Raw genomic sequence first — 20724 nt, 5'->3', positions numbered from 1 at the left:
GGGGCCCTTGCCATCTCAGTAACTATCACACAGGCACTGAGAACCTTGGGCTTTCTCATGGCCTAAGTGTGGAACCCTGGGGCAGTTGTCCATTGGTTCTAAATCGGTACCAAGGTTTTTGTGTCTAAATGCGTTGGGGAGGCTATGTGATGGTTGCATGGATGCAGATTATCGTGGTTAGTCACTTTGTTCTTGCAGACTTGTAAGGAATGGGCTTGGCAAACTGTTAAATTTGTTAAATGTTCAGTGACATATGTTCTTAATAATGACAAAACAAACTGCCTGTCAATCACCAAAAATTCTCTCTGAACTTACTGAATCATTTGAGGATTTGTGCTGTTGCATTTGTTCTGTTATCAAATATTATCTGATGGACAATCCAGTATCTGTTCATGTGATGATGTTGTTTTGTTGTTATATTTCTCTTTTGACTCTTGATTGAATTTTCTCTGATTAAGTGCACAAATGTGTCAGGTTTACAAAATAAATGCATCTCCATGAAAAAACAAAGTTGTTTTTGGCTTTTATGATTAGACAAATGGTATGACTTGGTTTTTACATGCCCCATTTTCATGTCTGTCAAAAATCGTTCCCTGGGGGTCACTAGGGTTTGTCACAATTTTAATCATAATAAGATGATATCTAAAGAGATAGAATATTGTAAGCAGTTAAAGACACGCCATTTGTATCCAATTAAGTGTATAATCCTTTAAAAGGAAAATGCTAATGCACACTCAGCTTGCACTGTACTGCTCCCCAAACAACCTACAATTTAACATAATAAGGAAATACAGACAGACTAAAGGAAATGCAAAATAGGCTTTTGCAGTCAATGAATAATAGTAGCCCACATAGTTTACACTGGACAAGTTCAAATCTCTATGTTAATTTACTGCAGGGTTTAACCAACGTTTTAATAGACATTTAAAGTTGGTATACTGACAGTGAGTAATCTTGAGGAGCGTGTATACATCACACATACATACATGATAGCTGCATGTACAGTATGAAAGAGACTCTTGTTTCGAAATTCACTGTTGAGACGGAAGTGACCGATATTATCGAATGTATCCGGTTCGCCTTCAAAATAAAAACGGTAATTATGAAGTAAGAGCAGTAAGATATATATATGTAATATCTAATTTATTTTAATATTATATTTTTGTTACATAATATGTATTATTCTAAATAGAGACCTACTGCATAATGAGTACCTTTGCCTAATTGATATATCTACCTACTGATATACGATATACTTTAGATAAGCAAATAGAGTAATTGAGTATTTCTACACTCTCATAAGGAAAAGCTATTTTTACTATCACTGGTATTAACCAAATGCAACACATACAGAGGGCATGTATTCTCAAAGTTTAATCTCTGTACAATATTTGTCTTACTTTGGGAGCCTATAGTTTGAATGATAGTAGGAGGATACTTTAGAGGCAAAGAGTAGTATTTTAATGCAAGCACACTGAAAACCACTACAACACCATTAATATGGACTGAAAACCAACCGAGACGTCAACAAGTACTACACATTTTATATAATGTTCATTAATGTATATTATGCATAACTTTCACAGAGATAATATTCACAGCAGGTGTATTAATTATTGAATTTCACAAGATTTCAAAATTGGGCTAATAAACTGTTGAATATTAATATATATGTGAAGGGTTTTTACAAAAATGTATTTTCTCCGTACATTTTTGTAGAGGTTCCGCTTTTATTCTGAAGGAGTTGGGCGCAAGTGTGGTCGTTGTTGCTGCTGGTTGAACACAGGCCAGCCAAGATGGCAGAGTACCTGGCGTCCATTTTTGGGACAGAGAAAGATAAGTAAGTAGTTAATGCCGATTTAGTTGATTATTACCCACTTGTTCGCCTTTTTCCTTCAAAGCCCGCTTTGACCGTTAAAACTTTATAGATCAATATGTGGTGTTTACAGTTAAAGCTGCTAACGACACACTCGCTTTAGCTAATAATGCTAGCTCGCTAACGTCAGTAAAATACCGCGCCGCCACCGTTAGCTCCTACAACATCTGGGTGCTGAGCAGTGCTTACAACGAGTTACTTTTTATGAATTAAAGTAGAATCACTTTACCGATTAAACTCGAGTAAAAGTGATAGGTAATTACTATCTACCTATCAGTTAGGGTTAGCTAAAGCTAGTTACTTTCTGAAAACCGATGCTAGTCTTTGTTCCACAGGAAAACACACGGAGAGGCACCAGCCGAGCAAACTGAGAGCGTTATGATGATCGTAAACCGAGTCTTAGTCCCAACCGCTAATTTGTAATCTTTGAATTTTTGTAATCATTTTAGAAAGTGCAAAGTAATGAATGAGACCAGGCATATCACAAACTGAACGAAGCATCACGCAACGTGGTTATCTTCGTACCACTTTCTAAACTTATTTATTCCAATGTCTGTTCCTCCTAGCACGCGTTTCCTCTTCATAAATAAGTGTCATACAAATACTTTGTTCCAATAGATAGATCTAAACCTTAACTCTTTTTTAGTTAAATCAGGAAGAGTGTGGTTAAGAGCAAACACAATTACAACTAGATATCTGGTACTGTGCAGTTTTTTCGATACTTGGTGTGATGGACACATTTTTGCTTGTTACTAGAAATCAGTTGATGGATTAATGCCCAAACCATGATTTTATTGATAACCTGAGGACAGGCAGGCACTTTTTCACATATTTATTGTACAGTGGGTACTTCAAGGTATCACCATTATAGAGTAGGCCATTTTCAGCCTATAGTTTTAACTTAAATAACTGTACTTTCAATTACAATAACCTTGTCTAAATACATTTGTTTAATGCTAATATCCTTTTATTTAAATCAGGAACCATATGATCTAAGAATAAGTCAACAAGATGACAAATCTGACCAGATATCCTGATGGGTATATGTCAATAAGTGGACACTTACATGGTAACAGTCAGTAGGGTGTATTACAGTAGGAGTAAGACTAGACTACCTCCTGAAAGCCAAATAACATCTGCAGTTTAGTCAGTTTTGCCAAATCAGAGTAATCTTTGATCTGACATTATTGACATGCATAAACCCAGTTTGCCAAAATATTAGTTATTTGTTTCCTTGCAGAATGGTACAGCTTGAAAATGATAAGAAAAAAGTATTCATTTACTTTTAATGGGGAATTTTGGGTGTGATAAATACAAAATGATTTTGTTTAATTTTAGGTTTCTTATTTACCTAGGTGTATATATCAAAATAAGAAAAATTTCAGAGGGGCTGTTTGTAAGCCTGCTGGGGTTCGGGGAGTACTAAGGCCATAACTCATTGCAGATAAGCCCATAGGGGAACATTTACTTTGATCGATTGTTTCAGTTGTAGCTTTTCTTAAGGAAAATTGTGTTCATACTGTTAGAAGATAGTTGCGTCTGTCTGGCCAAAGAATTGGCCTAACATTAGCAGGTTTTCAAGTTCCAACTTTATCTCATCTTCATCATTTTCTCTTTCCACAGAGTCAACTGCTCATTTTATTTTAAAATTGGTGCCTGTCGACATGGAGACCGCTGCTCCAGATTACACAACAAGCCAACATTCAGCCAGGTAAGGTCATACCTTTTAGTTCCAAAATGTCCAAAGATTTAATTTCTATATTTTTTCAACCTTTTTCTTAGGAAAGGCCTGACATGCATATTGTGGGTGATGAATACTATAATGACTTGGACAAACAGTATACAAATAAAGAATTAATATCAGTGTTGTGTTTTAGATTGTTTTGCCTTCAAATAGGTCTAACACTATACACTAATAAACACAGTGGGGTAGGAGGTTGCTCCTTGAGAGAATTTAATTATAATTAGTTACAGAATTGTTACAGAAAGTCTTTAATAAGTAAGCAGAAGATAGCAAAGGATATTTTCAACATCTCTTTTATAGTACCTTGTTCTGTGCTTGCGTTCAAAATCTGAATTGTGTACTTTACAATCCAAGTTATTTTCATTTAATTATTGTAATTTGAATTTCCAAGGTTTGATGCCCAGCCCTAATCAAAACTAATCATCCGAAAATTTACATTTTTGTGTTTCAGACAATTGCCCTCCTGAACATTTACCGGAACCCTCAAAACAGTGCCCAGTCTGCTGATGGTCTCACCTGTAAGTATTTGAACCCATGACAGGGATCTGTGAGAAATATAATTTTCTCATCATTTGATCATAAACTTGTTTTAATGTTTTCTCTGTCTACCTGTAAGGGAACAGCAGAAGAGTTTTAAATTGGCATAACAATTTCTAACTGCACGGACATTTAATTTACCAGTAATTACATTATTAAATGTAAACTTATTGGTCACTTGTCATATCCTGACAATTAAGACACTGGGCCTTATGCAAGAACATATTCATTTTAAAAGATTTAAAAAGGGGGAAAAAAGGAAAAATTTCACACTGCAGAGCTCCACATTTTGCCGTTGGAAATGAAGCAGACAGGTTTAGCGATGTCAGCATAGTGGTATTTTAGGACCTGAAACCGTAAGAAAATATTAATAGAACAGCTGTCAGCATGTCATCAGAGCAGCACTGTACTGTGTCAGTGGGAAATGGTCTGACATGAAGTTAAATGCTAAAAAAACAAAACATTTTTCTAAAGCAAAGGTGTCCAGGAATACTATGAGACAGTCACAGAGATATCAGACAGGATGATATTAAAGCCCACAATAGGTGATGCTACACTATCGGTACAACAGGATGATACTGGACTGTGACCTGCATTAAGACCCTGAGATTATTGAAATGTTTTAGCCCAGTAAATTGGCAAGACATAATGATGATGATGTGGTGGTCAGAATATAAAATTTTCATTAAGTTTGCTTGTTTTCAGGAATATAAACTACTATCCATGTATAGTTATTGTTCTCTCTATAATCACTAGGTGCCATCAGCGACATGGAGATGCAGGAGCACTATGACGAGTTTTTTGAGGTAATTCATGCCATTGTGAAGGTTGTCATGACCACACCACTTTGTCACTGGTACATTTACTTTAACTTCTTATGAGGAAGTCAACACTCAAATACGTAACGTTGCATTTCATTTTTCTCTACCATCATTTCAGGAGGTCTTCACAGAGATGGAAGAAAAATATGGAGAAGTGGAGGAAATGAACGTATGTGACAACCTCGGGGACCACCTAGTAGGAAATGTGTACGTGAAGGTGAGTGTCAGAGCAAAAAATCTGCATTACCATTACAGTAACACCATGGTTTTTAGTTTGGACCCAGAGCCAGTGATGTTTCTCTTCAGCTGCATTGTTTGTCTCTTTTATAGTTCCGTTATGAAGAGGATGCTGAGAAGGCCGTGATAGACCTAAATAACCGGTGGTTTAATGGACAGCCCATCCATGCTGAGCTCTCTCCTGTCACGGACTTCAGAGAAGCCTGCTGTCGCCAGTATGAAATGGGGTGAGTGCTACGAGATGGGATAGAGCTTATATACTGTATGTACATTCACTTAACTAGGAAAAGTTAAATAAATGATGTTGGTCAATAACGATGTAGCATAAGCTGCCTGTACACGTCATTTTCTGTTCCAGTACTTTCTGCACTATTTTTGCCTTTATTTGACGGCGACAGTAGAACAATGACAGGATATGAGGGGAGAGAGAAGGGAGAGGGAGATTTGACCGGATGTTACTTAACCTCCTGAACAAGTGCACCCCAGCCCTGTGTGATGTAGCTAGATAGCAGTCGAGGGCTGACCAACAGCAGATCGAAACAATCGTCCAAATCACTTTAAGTACATTTTGTTTTCACTTCAAATTCTGAGCTGAGCAGAAGCTTGTTGTCCATTAGTGAAATAATTTCACTGTGATAACATTAGCCAATATTTTTATATTAATTCCAAAATCATAACATTATAATGTTACTAAAATGTTACTGAAATTGTTGCTAATATGCTAATATAGTGCCATACCAACACTTTGTCATTATCATATCTTTATAGATTCCCGGCTCAATCTCTTTTAAGTGTGACTACAGAATGGAGCATGTCTTTGTTCTCAAGTTGTCTCCATGTCAGTGCATGTGTGTATGTCTGTTGTAGCTGCGGAGTGAAACTTCTGTTTGTTACACCTCAGATGTGAATCTTCTGTCATGAAGTCCTACTTTAAGTTGCCTTCTCTCCACAGGGAATGCACTCGTGGTGGATTCTGTAACTTCATGCACCTGAAGCCCATCTCACGTGAACTGAGGAGAGAGCTCTATGGGCGTCGGAGGAAGAGGTACAAACTTAATTACCTTTACATTTAGGAACTTAGTCAAACCTACCTGTTTAGTCCTGTTGTGTTATAGCATTCATAATCAATCCCTCTGCACTTCCACAGCCGTCATAGGTCTCGTTCTCGATCAAGAGAGAGGCGGTCTCGCTCGAGAGACAGAGGTCGAGGTGGTGGCCGTGACCACGAGAGACGCCGCTCCAGAGACAGAGAGCGTTCAGGACGATTCTGAACCACAAGCCATGACTACTTGTCCCCGTATCCATCCCCAGTCTTTTTTTTTTAAGTTTGTACCCTACCATATCTATTCTAGGACTAACTGAAAGGTACCCGCTTTTGAAGCTGTGACAGCATTGATGAACTTTTTTTTCTTGATTTCTGAAAATGACTTTCACCTCATTAAATTGAAAATTTTTACTTAATGTGACTGATTTATGAGTCTTTTTTACTATTACATAGCATAAATCACAGACTTATGGCAGTGCTTTCTGATGCTTGAGCTGCCTGCTCCTGTTTAAGTCAGACTGAATACAGTAAGAACTAAATGTACACACTGGAGATTATTAAACTTAACATGCAGTTTGTTATTCAACTCATTTCACTGCACAGAGGTCTCTGTTTTAACGAACATTCAGATAGCTTCATCAAATACAGATAACAAAATTGTACCAGGACTTAAACTCCATCATCACTTAAAACGGTAAGAAGCAAAGAGGTTAATTTCTGTTGATCTCATCATTGTTTGAAAAGCACTAAATATGTCTCAGAACACATAACACTACTCACAGGGTTCAAACTTCCAATCCTTAAATCAAAAGAAACAAGACTTAGACAAGACTGGAAAAATAATTTAATCATTCAAAGGCTGTAATGTTCAGTGTGCACATCATGAGGAACATCTGTACACTTGCTACTTCATACAATTATCTAATCAGCCAATCATGGCTGCAGAGCAATGAATAAAACCATGCAGATAACTGGGGAGGAGCTTCAGTTAATGATGACATTAATCATCAGAAAAGCATCTCAGAATGCACAACACATTGAACCTTGAGATGGATGCTCTACGACCGCAGAGGACCACATTCTCTGAAGCTGCAGAGGGCACAGGCTCAGACAGCTGAAGACTGGAAAAACCTGGTCTGATGAATCTGGATTTCTTCTGTGGCAGCAGATGAATAATATCAATCAGTCATCGTTTGAATGCCACAGTCTGTTTTGAGTATTGTTACTTACCATGTGCATCACTTCATGGCCACAATTTACCATCTTCTAATAGCTACTTCCGGCATGATAATGCACCATAAAGTAAAAGTCTACTTCAAATACATGTGTTATAATAATAATTAAAACCGTCTGATAAAGGCCATTGCCAGTTGCATTATGAGCAGTGGTGGAAGAAGTGTTCATACTCCGTACGGCTGTCGTGTGGAAGTCTGTTCCACTGTGTTCCCCTTAGCTTAACCTGGACCCGACCTTATGCCTACCCTGACCACCGAGAGGGGGCGCAACGGGAAGCACAATGGGGAAAACAAACTGCGACACAATAGCGGTCAATCAGCGTCGAGTGTGATCAGGTGGGTTCAACCTGGGGAAGTGGGCGGGGCCTGGCTGTGTGTTGGTGGAGGCTCAGTGACACGCAGCTGCTGGTGTCTTCTCTGAAGTACAGGTGAGTGCACGACTCTTTAAGTGACGCTTTTAGTTATTAGTAATTCAGCATCTTTTCTCCATCACTACTAAGCAGAAGATAATAGTGCTGTGATCTTAAGTTACATGGAGCCAGTTTTATTTAAAGTTGAACCAGAACGTTGAAGAGGACTTCAAATATCCGTAAAGACTGACGCAACTTTTGCATCATTTTCATTTAATCAGTGTTATTTTAAATACCTGGGACCAGAAAATCCGGATTTATGTAAATTTTGTCACATTTGAAATTTAAACCCACATCATTAAAGACTGATCAATAGGCTGTTTAGATATCTGTATTTGCTTCCTCTTGTCCAGTCTGAAACATAAGGTTAAATGAAATTGATTTAAAAGCCAAATTATTTAATGGATGAAATAATGACCCACAGTTCTTATAGCAATTTAAATTTTCCACCTGTGTTGTATGAGAGAAATATAGAAAAAGGAGTGGGTCAGCAACTAATTTTCATTATTGGTCAAAAGGTGTAAAACATTATATATCATATAAAAACAGTAAATATTTAAGTATTGACATTTGAGAAAATGCAACCAGTGAATTTTTGTCAATTTCCTTTATTAAAAATGGTTAGTTGATTGTCAAAATAGTTGCAGGTTGATTTTCTGATGATCAGTTAATCTATTAATCCTTTCAGCCTAAAGGACTTTTTCATGGAATAGATTTTGACATGTCACAGTAGAAAATGAACAGGTGTAAAAAATAAAGTAAACGAGAGGTGAATTTTGGATAGAAGCAACTCTTTGATATATTTAAGACCACTGTTTTTCAACTGTCACAATCTGAGGATAACAACAAGAGCCAAGGTGTTAAATGTCTTTTAGCAGCACTTTTGAACCAGATAGTATCATCAGACTTGCCTCTTGACATGTTTACAGATAGTGATTTATTTTTTCAGAACAATAAACAACTTTTTAATTCTGTCCAGTGATACTTTTCTCCAAAACTGATAAAATTCACTGCATAACTTTTATTGTGCCTGATTTTCTTTTGATGACAAGATGACGTAGAAGACAAATTATGATGTGGAAGATAAATTGAATAGACATAGTGGACAAAGATACAGACAAACATAAAGCAGTTACGACATGTGTATGTGTGTGTTGGATGTTTGTATGAGAGCCACTGATATGTTGATTTAATGTCACATCTGTTATGTAATAAAAAAAGGACTGGTTGGCAAGCTCTGTGCTTCTAGTGGCGGAAATCCAACAGTGTTAGTACAAAGATTTGCTCCTTTCAATGTCAGAATTTCTTCATTATTACTCAACTCTTCAAACAACGTTACTATTTGGCAAATGTTAGTTAGCTTCCTGACACAAATCTTGCTCAAGTACAGCTAATAATATAGGAAACATGGGGGTTGTTAAGAAAGCATAACAGAAATGAAATATTTAGCCAGATTCAGGTAGAACCAGAGTGCAGTTTATCCATTTAAGTCTGAAGGTGTTGTATATGTGCATGTGTGACTGGATCACCTGTCCCATCTGCCCGCAGGTGAGCCATGCCTTTTGTTTCTGGAAGTAAATCTTCGGAAGGTGTTCCCACGCCTTGCCCACATGCAGCTGACCCAGATGCCACTTGGGGTCAAAAGTCCTCCGGTGTGAATGGGGATGCCACAACTGTCACCAGTGGTGACAGGTTATATGCAAATGAAGAACAGGGCTGTCTCAAAGTTCCAGATGAATCATACCATGAAAGTGGGAAAACCAGTGAGAGTGAGATGGAGAACAGAGGAGTGACTGCCGATCGGAGGAACTGGATCCGTCCTGATTTGCCTAGCAGGTGTACCTGGAGGCTGGGTGCGCCAATTTCTGAGTCACCTCACTGTCACCCAGAACGGTAAGAGTCATACTAATAAAAAAAAATCAGTGGCCATTTGTTGAATTATCTAAAGTGGGAGCAGGACTAAAGTGTAAGCATGGACGGATTCTGAGACAATAGGCCCCTTGGTACAGACAAGTAAAAGGCTCCTCATGCTTCCTACAAGACACCCACACTGAAGAGCCATTGGATGGACTGTGTATCACATCACCTGCATGTGTCCGGGAGTGTGTGCACGAGAACAAACAGCATGGGGACCCACACATATAAACATTGCCCCATAGCTTTAATAGAGATGAAAAACTTCTCTGGTCATTTTCCAATATAAATTTGTTTCACCTGTGTTTGCCAAGTTACCTGTGTCAACATGGTCACTGTGGGAAAGATTAGTTGTCAACGCGTAACAGGTTTAGATTAGGCATGAGCATATTTCCACCAAACTGTCATTAGGGAAAGGTGACCATGTATTGTATGTACAGACAGCTGATGGAGTATTTTCTCTTCTGTCCATCACAGCACCGGGACTCCCAGCATCCTCCCCAACATCCTCGGGAAAATTGGACACACACCGCTGGTTCGTTTGAACAAAATCCCAAAGGAGTTTGGACTCAAGTGCGACATTTGTGAGTAAAAACGTTCATATCTGCAGAGCTAAGATGTGACACACACATCCATATGAGCTTGCATATCAATGAGAACAAAATACAATGCTTAAGAAATGATTAAACCTCCACTTTTTTGCACAACATACAATTATGTACATTCTTTGTGTAAGACCTATAGAGCTTTTTTGTCACACTACAGTTATGACAAGTTGGAGCATTCAAAATAATCAGGCACGCAGAAACAACTGTCTGTTGCTTTCAGCTCTCTCATATCAAAGTACATGCGATTTTAGTTTAATACTAGTAATGCTGTGAGAGAGATACATGTTATGATGAGGAGGAACAGGACACACGAGTAAAACTTTGTTTTTCTCTTTCAGAAATTACAGACACCTCTGGCCTGTAACAACAACATTATTGTTCCTGAAAGAGAAAGTTAGCTGACAAGTTCCCTGTGATCAGTGGGGCTGGAAAAAAACAAGTGCTGGCTGAATGCAACTAGTTCAGCAAGAGAAGATTAGAGCGTGAAGTCTTATTCAGTATAGCCTGTTGTCTTTGGGTACAAGTCAGCCTTCTTTCAGGGAATAAATCATGTAGTCAAACAAGGAAGTAGAACAGCTCTCATTGTTTTTATCAGGGGCTGTTAATGCCGCTGCCTCCCTGTTGGCTTCCTGCTTACCTGTTAAGAAGGGAACATTAAGGTATCATGTCGCTCGTGGCCTTATGTTGCCCACTGTGAGACCGTTGGGGATTTGTCTGAGGAGACTGATGGAAAAGTGAAAATGAGCGAGTTGTTCTTTTGACCAACAGAGGAAAGCACAGCTGCAATTAAAATTAAACTTGAAAACATTAAGGGGTTTTGCTACTTCATGGAACCTCAGCTGCACCATCTCGAACTGGCAGCTCAGTGAGGTTTTTGGGTTCAGTGAGGATGAAACAGAGGAATCAGAGGCATCATTTTAAGCCTCCTAATAAAATCCCTTTTATACTCTCTTAAACTGATAAAAGTGAAATTGTAGTTTGTTCCCATGGCTTAATGAGACAAAGGATCTTACACTCAATACTTGTCTGGCTTTCACATGACGGGGATTACTCTCTAGTTCACTCCACAGTTACTTGTAGCCGTCCCAAATTTGTATTAATTAGCAGGTGTTAGTGCACTTTGAGAACTGTGACTGTGTGTGTGTCTGTGAAAAGCAGAGGGTGTGTGTTAATGAGAAGTTCTGGACTTTTGGACGACCCAGTGCCTTCCCCAAATATAATGTCCAAAATTAGTTCAGCTTGGTCATCTTCCATAATCTGCTTGACACTGGTCAGTTTTCACTGGTGGGCAAAGTGCAGTCAAGGGTGGACAGGATGTTTTTCACAGCAGACATTCTGATTTATCATTTGTTCTAGGGAAGTCTTTCAGTAAGTGAATCAGCACGAACAACACCAGGAAACTGAAGCTGTTAAATGGAATTCAGTGGTTCAGGATAAAGAACATTAACAGATTTTAGACTCTAAATCAATTTTAAACACATTCAATGACTCAGTTCTTTTATATGTGTGCCGGTGTTTAGTGGCCAAGTGTGAGTTCTTCAATGCAGGAGGCAGCGTGAAAGACAGGATCGCCCTGCGGATGTTGGAGGATGCCGAGAGAGCCGGGATCCTCAAACCAGGAGACACAATCATCGAGCCCACCTCTGGAAACACAGGTACAACGACTTCATCTCTTCATCTTTGCTGAGCATGGTCTTACCTGCATAATGAAAGAATGTGGCCTGTCCGCAGGTATTGGCCTCGCCCTCACAGCTGCGGTGAAAGGCTATCACTGCATTATCACCATGCCTGAGAAGATGAGCATGGAAAAGGCAAGCGGCTCTTTAAATGAACACGACTTTTTAAATAATCCATTATTGAGCGCTTAGCTAATCGAATTGTGTGTTCTAGGTGGATGTGTTGCGAGCTCTCGGGGCAGAAATTGTGCGCACACCTACATCTGCAGCTTTCGATTCACCAGAATCTCACGTAGGTGCCGCGTGGCGTCTAAAGAATGAGATCCCCAACTCCCACGTCCTCGACCAGTACCGCAATCCCAGCAACCCCTTGGCTCACTATGACACCACAGCTGAGGAGATACTGGAGCAGTGCGATGGTTTGTGCTCTTCTTTTTCATTTTTCGTTTTGAAGGACTGACAGTCTTTTGGCTTTAATAAACAGTTGTGGTCATCACCCAGCAGCAGCATCCATACATGTGCGACTGACGGGGTGACTGTGGAATTGTGATCTCACAGTAGCCTTGTTAATCTAAATGCTTTTTTGCTTAGAAAATGGGTGAAGAAGTTGCGAACAAACTTAAAGGTGATACAGAGAAAGTACTGGGAACTGAATGGCTGTGTTCAGGATGAGTCCAACATCATCAGACCTTTTTTACTTTCAGCAAATGTCCAAATATCGTTTCATCTACAGAATCATGATATGTTTTTCTGGTGGGCCAAGTTTCTTTCTGAGAAAAGAGTTTTCAGTTCTGCTGCTTAAATGCGATGATATTTTCAGTAGTAGCATTACTGCAAAGATAACTTATCTAATCACTGAAGCAAATAAAAAAAAAGGCAACAAATAGCAGACCTGATAAAAATCTCCATTTGTAAGTTAACTTTTTCCCCTCAGATTCATTGCTTCATTCAAATGGCCAACAAATTGTGTATATATATACTGTATATATATATATATATATATATATGTATATTCAATGTTTCGCACCAAAACACACTGTGTGTAACCTTGAGGTACTCCTCAATAACTGTTTGTTGTTACTCAACAGTGGATCTTTTTTTTAGCTTTGACAAGAAAATCCTTTCACCTTTCAGGTAAATTGGACATGTTGGTGGCTGGAGCTGGCACAGGTGGTACACTCACAGGTGTTGCTCGGAAGTTGAAGGAGAGGTGTCCCAACGTCAAGGCAAGATGCACCTTATTGTCTTTAAGAACCTGTTTGAATGGATCTTTATTTAACTACATGTTTGTGTGGAGAGCGAGCGATGTTGTACAGATGAGGTTACTTATGTCTTAGGGCTATCAGTGTATTTGACATGAGGTAAAGGGTTTTTAATTCAATTCAATTCAGTTTTCTCCTGTCAACCCAATATATCAGAAGAGACATGGACATATTTTCTGCTCATTCATTCATTCATTCATTCATTCATTCATGCATGCCGCCTTGTCTGTTTTCAGATAGTCGGTGTGGACCCTGAAGGCTCCATTCTGGTTGAATCAAAGGAGAAGAATGAAACAAAGGTTATGTATGAAGTGGAGGGCATTGGATATGACTTCATCCCCACAGTTTTGGACAGATGTGTGAGTGTATTTCTGCACATGTGCATTTGTACATGTAAGATTTAGCACGGATTGCATACAGAGTGATAATCACGTGTCTACCTCCCTTACAAATCTATGCAGGTTGTTGACATGTGGTATAAATCAAGCGATATGGAGACGTTCACCATGTCACACAAGCTGATCAGAGAGGAGGGTCTTCTGTGTGGTAGGTTCATCCTGACCAGCTAAGTTAACTAGATAAGGATTTGTTGGTATTGTACTGCGCAGTCGTGGAGGTTTGTAACACCCTCTTAATTATATGTTTGATATTTTGTATGTTTTGCTGCAGGCGGCAGCTCTGGTTCAGCCATGGCAGCAGCAGTGAAGATTGCTCAGCAGCTTGAGGAGGGACAGCGCTGTGTGGTCATTCTGGCCGACTCCATCCGCAACTACATGTAAAGGGGGGGGGGGGTTCCTTATTAGACAGAACAGTGTAGAAGTGACAGTAAATGGGGGCAGAGAGAGTTGAAGGATGACAAGCAAAAAATATCACCTAAAATCACATCAGGGATCTATAGTTTCCTGTCACCATCTTAAACCCATTGGCAAACACGACATCCCACAGTCTTTAAACCTCTTACTCAGCTCAAAACTACACACCACTTTGTCTTGATGTGAGAAGAAGATGGAATTACAACTAAATCCACAAACTTAAAGAAAATCTTGAATCTGACCAATTTAAGGTGCAAGCTGACTTTATCATGCCTGATTTGTTTCAGACTTCTGCTCTGTGTTGTTATCCGTTCAAACTCCCTGCTCGTCGTTTTGCCTCCAGGTCCAAATTCCTGCGTGATGAGTGGATGTATGAGAAGGGGTTCCTCAGCCTGGAGGCTCCGATGGACCTCAAACCCTGGTAAAATAAATGAATAAAAATCAACCACTTCTATAAAAGGAGAGCTAATCCAACACACAGATGAGTGTTGAATAACATATTTGTCTCTTTAAGGTGGTGGAGCCTGACTGTCCAGAGTCTACACCTGTCTGCCCCCATCACTGTCCTACCATGTGTGTCCTGCCAGAAAACCATTGAGATCCTGAAGGAGAAAGCATTCGACCAGGCCCCAGTCGTCGCTGAGTCGGGGTAGATCTCTTCATTGATGTTTATGTAAATTATGTGAATGAATACAAAGACATTTTTTGGATATAAACTGATATGAATAGTATCTAAACAGAGACTGGACTGCTAGTAGCCCAAGCGGCAGAGGACTTTCCATGATGCAGATTTTCTAAAATGTAAACAAAAAGGCTGAACACTGAGCTGTACTTAAACATTCAGTCTGGTTTATCCTCAATACATTTCCATCAGGTTAAAGCTCCACAGATGTTATTTTTACCTCGTGATCCAATATATCCACTAGACAGAAACTGAAGAGCTGAAGCTTTGGACCACGAGAAAATAAAGGGTTAGAGTTAATATAAATTGTGTTTTTATTATTGGATTAAATATTATGTTAAATATATGCTATGTTTTATATTCTGTTGGCAGCTAAACTGCCTTTATGTATGTGGAGAATACAGAAAATAAAGAAGACTAGACCATTTCCAACCACCCCCTACTTCTGATAGCGAATCCAAACACAAGCATTTTGTTGTGTGTGGTCCAGGTATTTCTCTTGTTGTGAGGACCTTAATATGTTAATATGTCATACTATGGGGACTTCCCCATAATGTAAATCATTACGTTTTCAGGTCAAGCATGTTTTAAGGTTAGGTTTAGGTTAAAGTTAGGGTAAGCATTAGGGTTGGGCAAATCATACTCATGGTTAAGGTTAGAGTAGATCTCAAGGAAATTAATGTAAGTCATTGTAATGTCCTCTGATGTAATATGGACGTGTGCGTGTGTGTGTGCGTGTGTGCGTGCGTGCGTGCGTGCGTGTGTGTGCGCTCAGTGTGATCCTGGGGGTGGTGACCATGCAAACCATACTGTCCTCTGTGTCAGCTGGGAAGGTAAAACCCTCAGACGCTGTCAGCCAAGTGTTCTGCAAGACTTTCAAACAGGTCAGTGAGTAGAAGCACAAGAACATGACAACATGGATGGCAGACATGTATACATACAACTGTTTATATACTAATCTCGTTACATTCGTGCTTTCAGGTGCACCTGACGGACAGCTTGGGCAAGTTGTCCCGTATCCTCGAAACAGACAACATTGCCCTGGTGGTGCATGATCACACCCAGTGTAAGATATTTTATCTTATTTCATTATTTTATTCATTTAGTTATTTTCTTTGGCATTTTTGCCTATATTTTATAGCAGACATGAAGTTAGGGGTCTGATCCAGGGTGTGAATATAATAAAACTCAACTGCTATTTTCAAGCATTGATGTTCATCAATGCTTGGAAATAGGACAGGTGTGTCCTTAATATGGCCATAGTGTGCATTTATGAGACTTAAAGACAGTTTTATTTATCCTTAGTAATCCCCTCAGTAGGACTGCAGTTAACATATTTAATTATGGATTTATGTGCAGGTTATTTTTAATCTAATAATTGATTGTTTGGTCTGTAAAGTGTCAGAAAATATTGAAAAATTCACATCACAATTTCCCAGAGCCCAAGCTGTTGTGACTTTATTTACCTGGCGCTCTGCCCTGAAGACATAGTGCTGCTCATAGAGTTTATTATAACCTCTTGTCCTATAAAAACAACAATGACTAAAGCTCTTGTCAAGCAACAATCACCACCAACCGCTCCTGGCAAGAAAACATGCAAATAGCCCTTTTCAGAATTTCATAGTGAAATAACAACAGCAGTACTAAAATATAGTCAGGTAATGAGAACTTTCTTTTCTTTATCCTTTTGTGTTTTGGTTTTCTTCTGTCAGTAATGTTATTATAACTGCAGTCGTCTGTCTCTCTCCAGATGAGGCTGATGGGTCAGCCTCCCAGAGGCAGATCCTGTTTGGTGTTGTGACAGCGATTGACCTCCTAAGTTACATCACCACACATGAGAGTCAGGATCTGTGCCCATTTCCTGTTTAAGACGAGATCCATACCACCTGCTTACTAAGAGGCAGCACATGATCACCTGTGGTCTAAATCGTTTATTTTCATGGTTTTACAGTTGTTATTTTCTTTTCCCCATCTGTTTTCCCATCTTTAGTTCCACATAAGCAGTTGGCGCTATGTAGTTTCAATATATCATGCTCTTAAATCAAATGTAAAGGATAAGGCAGGTGAGAGTCTGTATTTTTATTTTATATTTTTCTCATTGTCTGCTAATCCAATGAAAATACCAAAAAAAACAACAAAAACACATCCCAGTGTTGCACTGGCCAATATGCTCCTCCATTATGATTGACATGAGAACTGTTGTTGCAATGTTGTTGTAAAGACTCACTGGTGCGCCAAATGTGTATGAATCTGCAGCTGAAAATAGTCCTCAGCAAATGCACTAGTCACTCCTGTTTGAGTAGAATTTGTTAAAAATTAGAGAGCCGAGCTGATATAGGAAATTATTTAATTTGTTTAAAAAGAAAAAAAAACATATGTTTAGAATCTGTTAAGGTTTACATCTTCAGTGAGAACACATGGACTTGGGCCATAGGTACAGGGTAGGGATGTCAGACAGCAAGCACACTCTTGGTTTAGGTTTTTCCTGGATGTGCAGGCATTAAGGAACATATAAAAACAGGTCTGGTTTATCCTTTAATAGTTTATCTGACCAGTGTTGATTCATGTAATTTTATTAATATGATTTTTTAAATAATATTAATCATTAAAAATGCTTTTTAAATTAACTGTTTGTTCATTCTGTTTATCTTCCATCTATTTATCTTCTGCGTTTAAATGTGATCTCTCTCCCACCATCCACTGACTCCTGATCAATGACTTCCCAATCAATGCTGTGATTGGTTTTGATCCCATGTTTGTATTTGGGGTCGTACAATGTCCCACACATATATCAAACCGTGTTGTGACATCACCAAAGTTCCATGCTTGATTAATGTGATACCAACTGAACCATCTGCATGACAAATGACCAATATCAATTTTCTGAGGAAGACTGTGAGATGTGGTTGACAGGAATGGAAATAGACCTTTGATTAGGATTAAGACAATTAAATATTTACAATACTTTACCTGGAAAAAATCTCTGGATTTGCTGGAAATCTATTAGTGTTGCTTTTCCGCAGCTCAGTATGGGCAGGTGGATGAATGCCTCCATCTTGTGGCTGAAAAACTCAAACCAAGGACGCTAAAGACGAGGACAGTTTCAAGTTACAAGAATCTGTAGCACACTTGCATATGGAACTGGCAGTAAATGCAGATCCATATGCATTTTTAAATAAAAAATCTACCTATTTTTCCAGTTTCATTGAAATGTACATAGTTTTCGTTTCACTGCACTCTGAAATTAAAGCATAGAAAAAATTGGAGGGTTTTTTTGTTTGTTCTTTTGGTAAAGGGAATGTCATTGGGGTTTAAGTTGGAGACCTCGCTGCTCTTCCATCATTTGCTGCCTCCTGTCCTCCTAGTCGTTTTCTTCTAGTTCTGACAGCCTAGAGGCACAGTGGCTTCAGAAAGTTTTCAGACCCCTTATTTTCTTGCACACTTTATGGTGTTGTTTATTTCACTTTAAATGGATTAAACCGCAAAATGCATTAAAAAGATTAAAGATCGAAGCTTTCATTTAAAATTTACAACTATGCAGTACTTTGTAGAAGTCCCTTTGGCAGCAATTACAGCTTCAAGGATAATTAAAGCAAACAAACCTCTTCATTTTTTGCACACTTTATTGTGTCGTATATTTAATTTTAATGACACAAAACTGCCAAATGTTTTGAAAATGAAAAACACAATCTCATTCACAATTTACAATTATTCTGTAATTTGTAGAAGTCACTTTAGGCAGCAATTACAGCTTCAAGGATAATTAGATCAAACAGGATGCAGTGTAGATTGATGGGTAAAAATGGAAATTTTACCTCTTAAAAATTAAATCTACAACACAGTGAAATGTGCCAAAAGTGAAGGGGTTTGAATACCCTCTGAAGCCACTATATATTTTAGGTCATTATCTTGATGAACCTCTGATCAACTAGTCTCTATCTTTGTTAGTTCTCCTTTTCTCACCATGGTGGCAATAAACAGCAGTACTGCAAATAATGCTTTAGACAGTGTAGTACCAGACAGAGGATTTCTGAGTGATCGACATGAGTTGGGGAAACAGGAAGTGTTTGCATTAACTTTCTCAGGCTTCATTTAGTTCCATTGATGCAGAAAAGCTGTAAGTTGTTAATCCTAATACTTGATCCCTGATTTACATAGTTCTTCTGTGTTTGTGACCTGAACTTTTTTTTTTTGCACTGGGCAGTATCCTTCTGCTCCATTTAAGATTATTTACTGGACATGAACTGCTTAAACCCCTTTATAAACTGGAAAAATGGGGGGTTTGACCTTTTTGAGTAGTAGTGTATGAGCGTGTGCCTTAAAACACAGAAAATGACACACAATTTTGGGTCAGACCTTTTAATTATATTTCCCTCTACGCTCAAAACGTGCTTTGTTTGTTGTTACTTCGCTCTGATGTTTAGACTGCACTGAAGGCTGTTTTTACATGCATCTGCCTAACGGAGCTAATCTGTAGTCAGTCACAGTCCAATATTAAACTAACAAAAGTGTGACGTGGAAACATGGACCCTCCTGTGCAGCTACACTGAGAGTGGAAAGTAAATCTTTACATATTCATAGATTCTGGATTTTTCAATGAGCGGAGAAGGAGTTGATGAGTTGTTTGAAGATTATTAAACAAAGTAAATGCTGTATGATAGAACATTAAAGTGTTCAAAAATAACCTTTTTACAGAAAGAAATCCAAAACACTTGTTGTTTGATTGGTGTACTCATCTGGCCTGTTAGTAACATGTAATGTTTCAGTTCACCAGAGGGCGGCAGAAACGACACACGCTGCAAGGTCGCAGACAGTATACTGTGTGTGATGGTGTGTATGTGTGTGTGTGCACTCTGACAGGACAGCTCTCAACTTAAACACACTGCGCTTTATGTTCAGTTAATCATGGGATTATTGAGTCCAGTGGAGTTTAAAGTGCCATGTGAAATCACATTAAAGGGCAAAACACTTCAAATATTCTCACATGAAAGACGCACATTCTAATGCATAAAAATGTGAAATATGTAATTTGATTTGGCTTAATGATTTCTATTTGGAAAAAAAAAAGATGTGGAGAGTGACAAGACTTGAAAAGAAAATGTGTAAGGCTGCACTGTTTGGTGTTTCGTTTTTTCATACCACACTGATCCATGTTCTAACATACAAAGAAATCTTTGCATCTGTATTTACATCATCATACATCCAGCAAATAATACCATCATGGTTTGTTGAGTTATCTCTTCCATCCAATTAAGATGCCTTTTCTCTGTGTAACTGAGCGTCCATTGGTTTACCCTGTTCAGTTCAATGATCCCCTCCTGCATTGAAACCTTTCATAACCTCCCATCTCAGAAAGGAGCGTGTTGATTTATAGAACCAAGAGTCTCCCAAAATTTTGTTTCATGGTTTCAAAGGGAAACGTTTCAAATGACTTGACATGCACTGTGATGAACTGGAAACTGTAACCATCAACTACATTATTAAACAGGGCCGCTCAAAAGGTGCAAACCAGTCATAGCACAACAAAACCACAGAAAACACATCATACTGCCCTTGACTGCCCTGTGCACGTGGTCATCTGATCTGTCACCATCAGCAGGCTGCGTCAACATTCCTGTATGGCACTGGTCTCTTCCTGTCATCAGCACAAGACTGCAGTCAAGTACTTAAATGTGCAAAAGTTTTAGGTATTTTAGATGTTTAGGTTCTTATCCATCACACAGTACCATCAGGGAGGTGTCTGATTGGTCCCAGTTTAATTCTCCAGTACGACAATGACCACAAACACACAGCCAGAGTCATAAAGGAATATCCTGCAACATGTGGTGTGGTCCCTACACAGCCCTGATCAGACGTCTGAATATA

At 38.8% G+C, this 20724-nt stretch overlaps 2 protein-coding genes across 3 annotated transcripts; both read left to right on the top strand.

Annotated features, from left to right (window-relative positions):
* Positions 1–1764: 1764 nt before the first annotated feature.
* On the top strand, positions 1765–6678 carry LOC111218366 (splicing factor U2AF 35 kDa subunit). The gene is made up of 8 exons (XM_022740639.1): positions 1765–1840; positions 3500–3587; positions 4072–4138; positions 4914–4963; positions 5097–5195; positions 5309–5442; positions 6168–6260; positions 6363–6678. Exons 1-8 carry the CDS (start codon positions 1797–1799, stop codon positions 6484–6486), a joined length of 699 nt encoding a protein of 232 aa, XP_022596360.1. The 5' UTR covers positions 1765–1796; the 3' UTR covers positions 6487–6678.
* Positions 6679–7870: 1192 nt separating this feature from the next.
* LOC111218426 (cystathionine beta-synthase-like) lies at positions 7871–17400 on the top strand. Of its 2 annotated transcripts, none has more exons than XM_022740727.1 (15): positions 7871–7923; positions 9454–9798; positions 10297–10403; positions 11948–12082; positions 12159–12238; positions 12318–12522; positions 13238–13329; positions 13602–13664; positions 13827–13911; positions 14035–14140; positions 14521–14598; positions 14692–14826; positions 15635–15743; positions 15841–15925; positions 16610–17400. In XM_022740727.1, the coding sequence occupies exons 2-15, from the start codon at positions 9461–9463 to the stop codon at positions 16726–16728; spliced, it is 1737 nt and encodes a 578-aa protein (XP_022596448.1). In that variant the 5' UTR covers positions 7871–7923; positions 9454–9460; the 3' UTR covers positions 16729–17400. The 2 variants fall into 2 exon arrangements, with proteins under 2 accessions (XP_022596448.1, XP_022596447.1); XM_022740726.1 differs by having other exon boundaries at positions 13602–13724.
* Positions 17401–20724: the final 3324 nt, after the last annotated feature.

Source organism: Seriola dumerili, unplaced genomic scaffold (assembly GCF_002260705.1).
Source record: "Seriola dumerili isolate Sdu_G_001 unplaced genomic scaffold, Sdu_1.0 BDQW01000052.1, whole genome shotgun sequence".
Lineage (NCBI taxonomy): Eukaryota > Metazoa > Chordata > Actinopteri > Carangiformes > Carangidae > Seriola > Seriola dumerili.
The sequence above is the reverse complement of the archived record's forward strand: the minus strand, read 5'-3'. Positions and strand labels throughout refer to the sequence as shown.

Bases quoted from the DNA above. Each gene is read 5' to 3' on its own strand.
- LOC111218366 (XM_022740639.1), top strand. From the start codon at position 1,797: ATGGCAGAGTACCTGGCGTCCATTTTTGGGACAGAGAAAGATAA. The intron at 4,139-4,913 runs GTAAGTATTTGA...TATAATCACTAG, and splicing joins GTCTGCTGATGGTCTCACCT to GTGCCATCAGCGACATGGAG. The intron at 5,196-5,308 runs GTGAGTGTCAGA...TCTCTTTTATAG, and splicing joins TAGGAAATGTGTACGTGAAG to TTCCGTTATGAAGAGGATGC.
- LOC111218426 (XM_022740726.1), top strand. From the start codon at position 9,461: ATGCCTTTTGTTTCTGGAAGTAAATCTTCGGAAGGTGTTCCCACGCCT. The intron at 9,799-10,296 runs GTAAGAGTCATA...TGTCCATCACAG, and splicing joins CCTCACTGTCACCCAGAACG to CACCGGGACTCCCAGCATCC. The intron at 10,404-11,947 runs GTGAGTAAAAAC...GCCGGTGTTTAG, and splicing joins TGGACTCAAGTGCGACATTT to TGGCCAAGTGTGAGTTCTTC.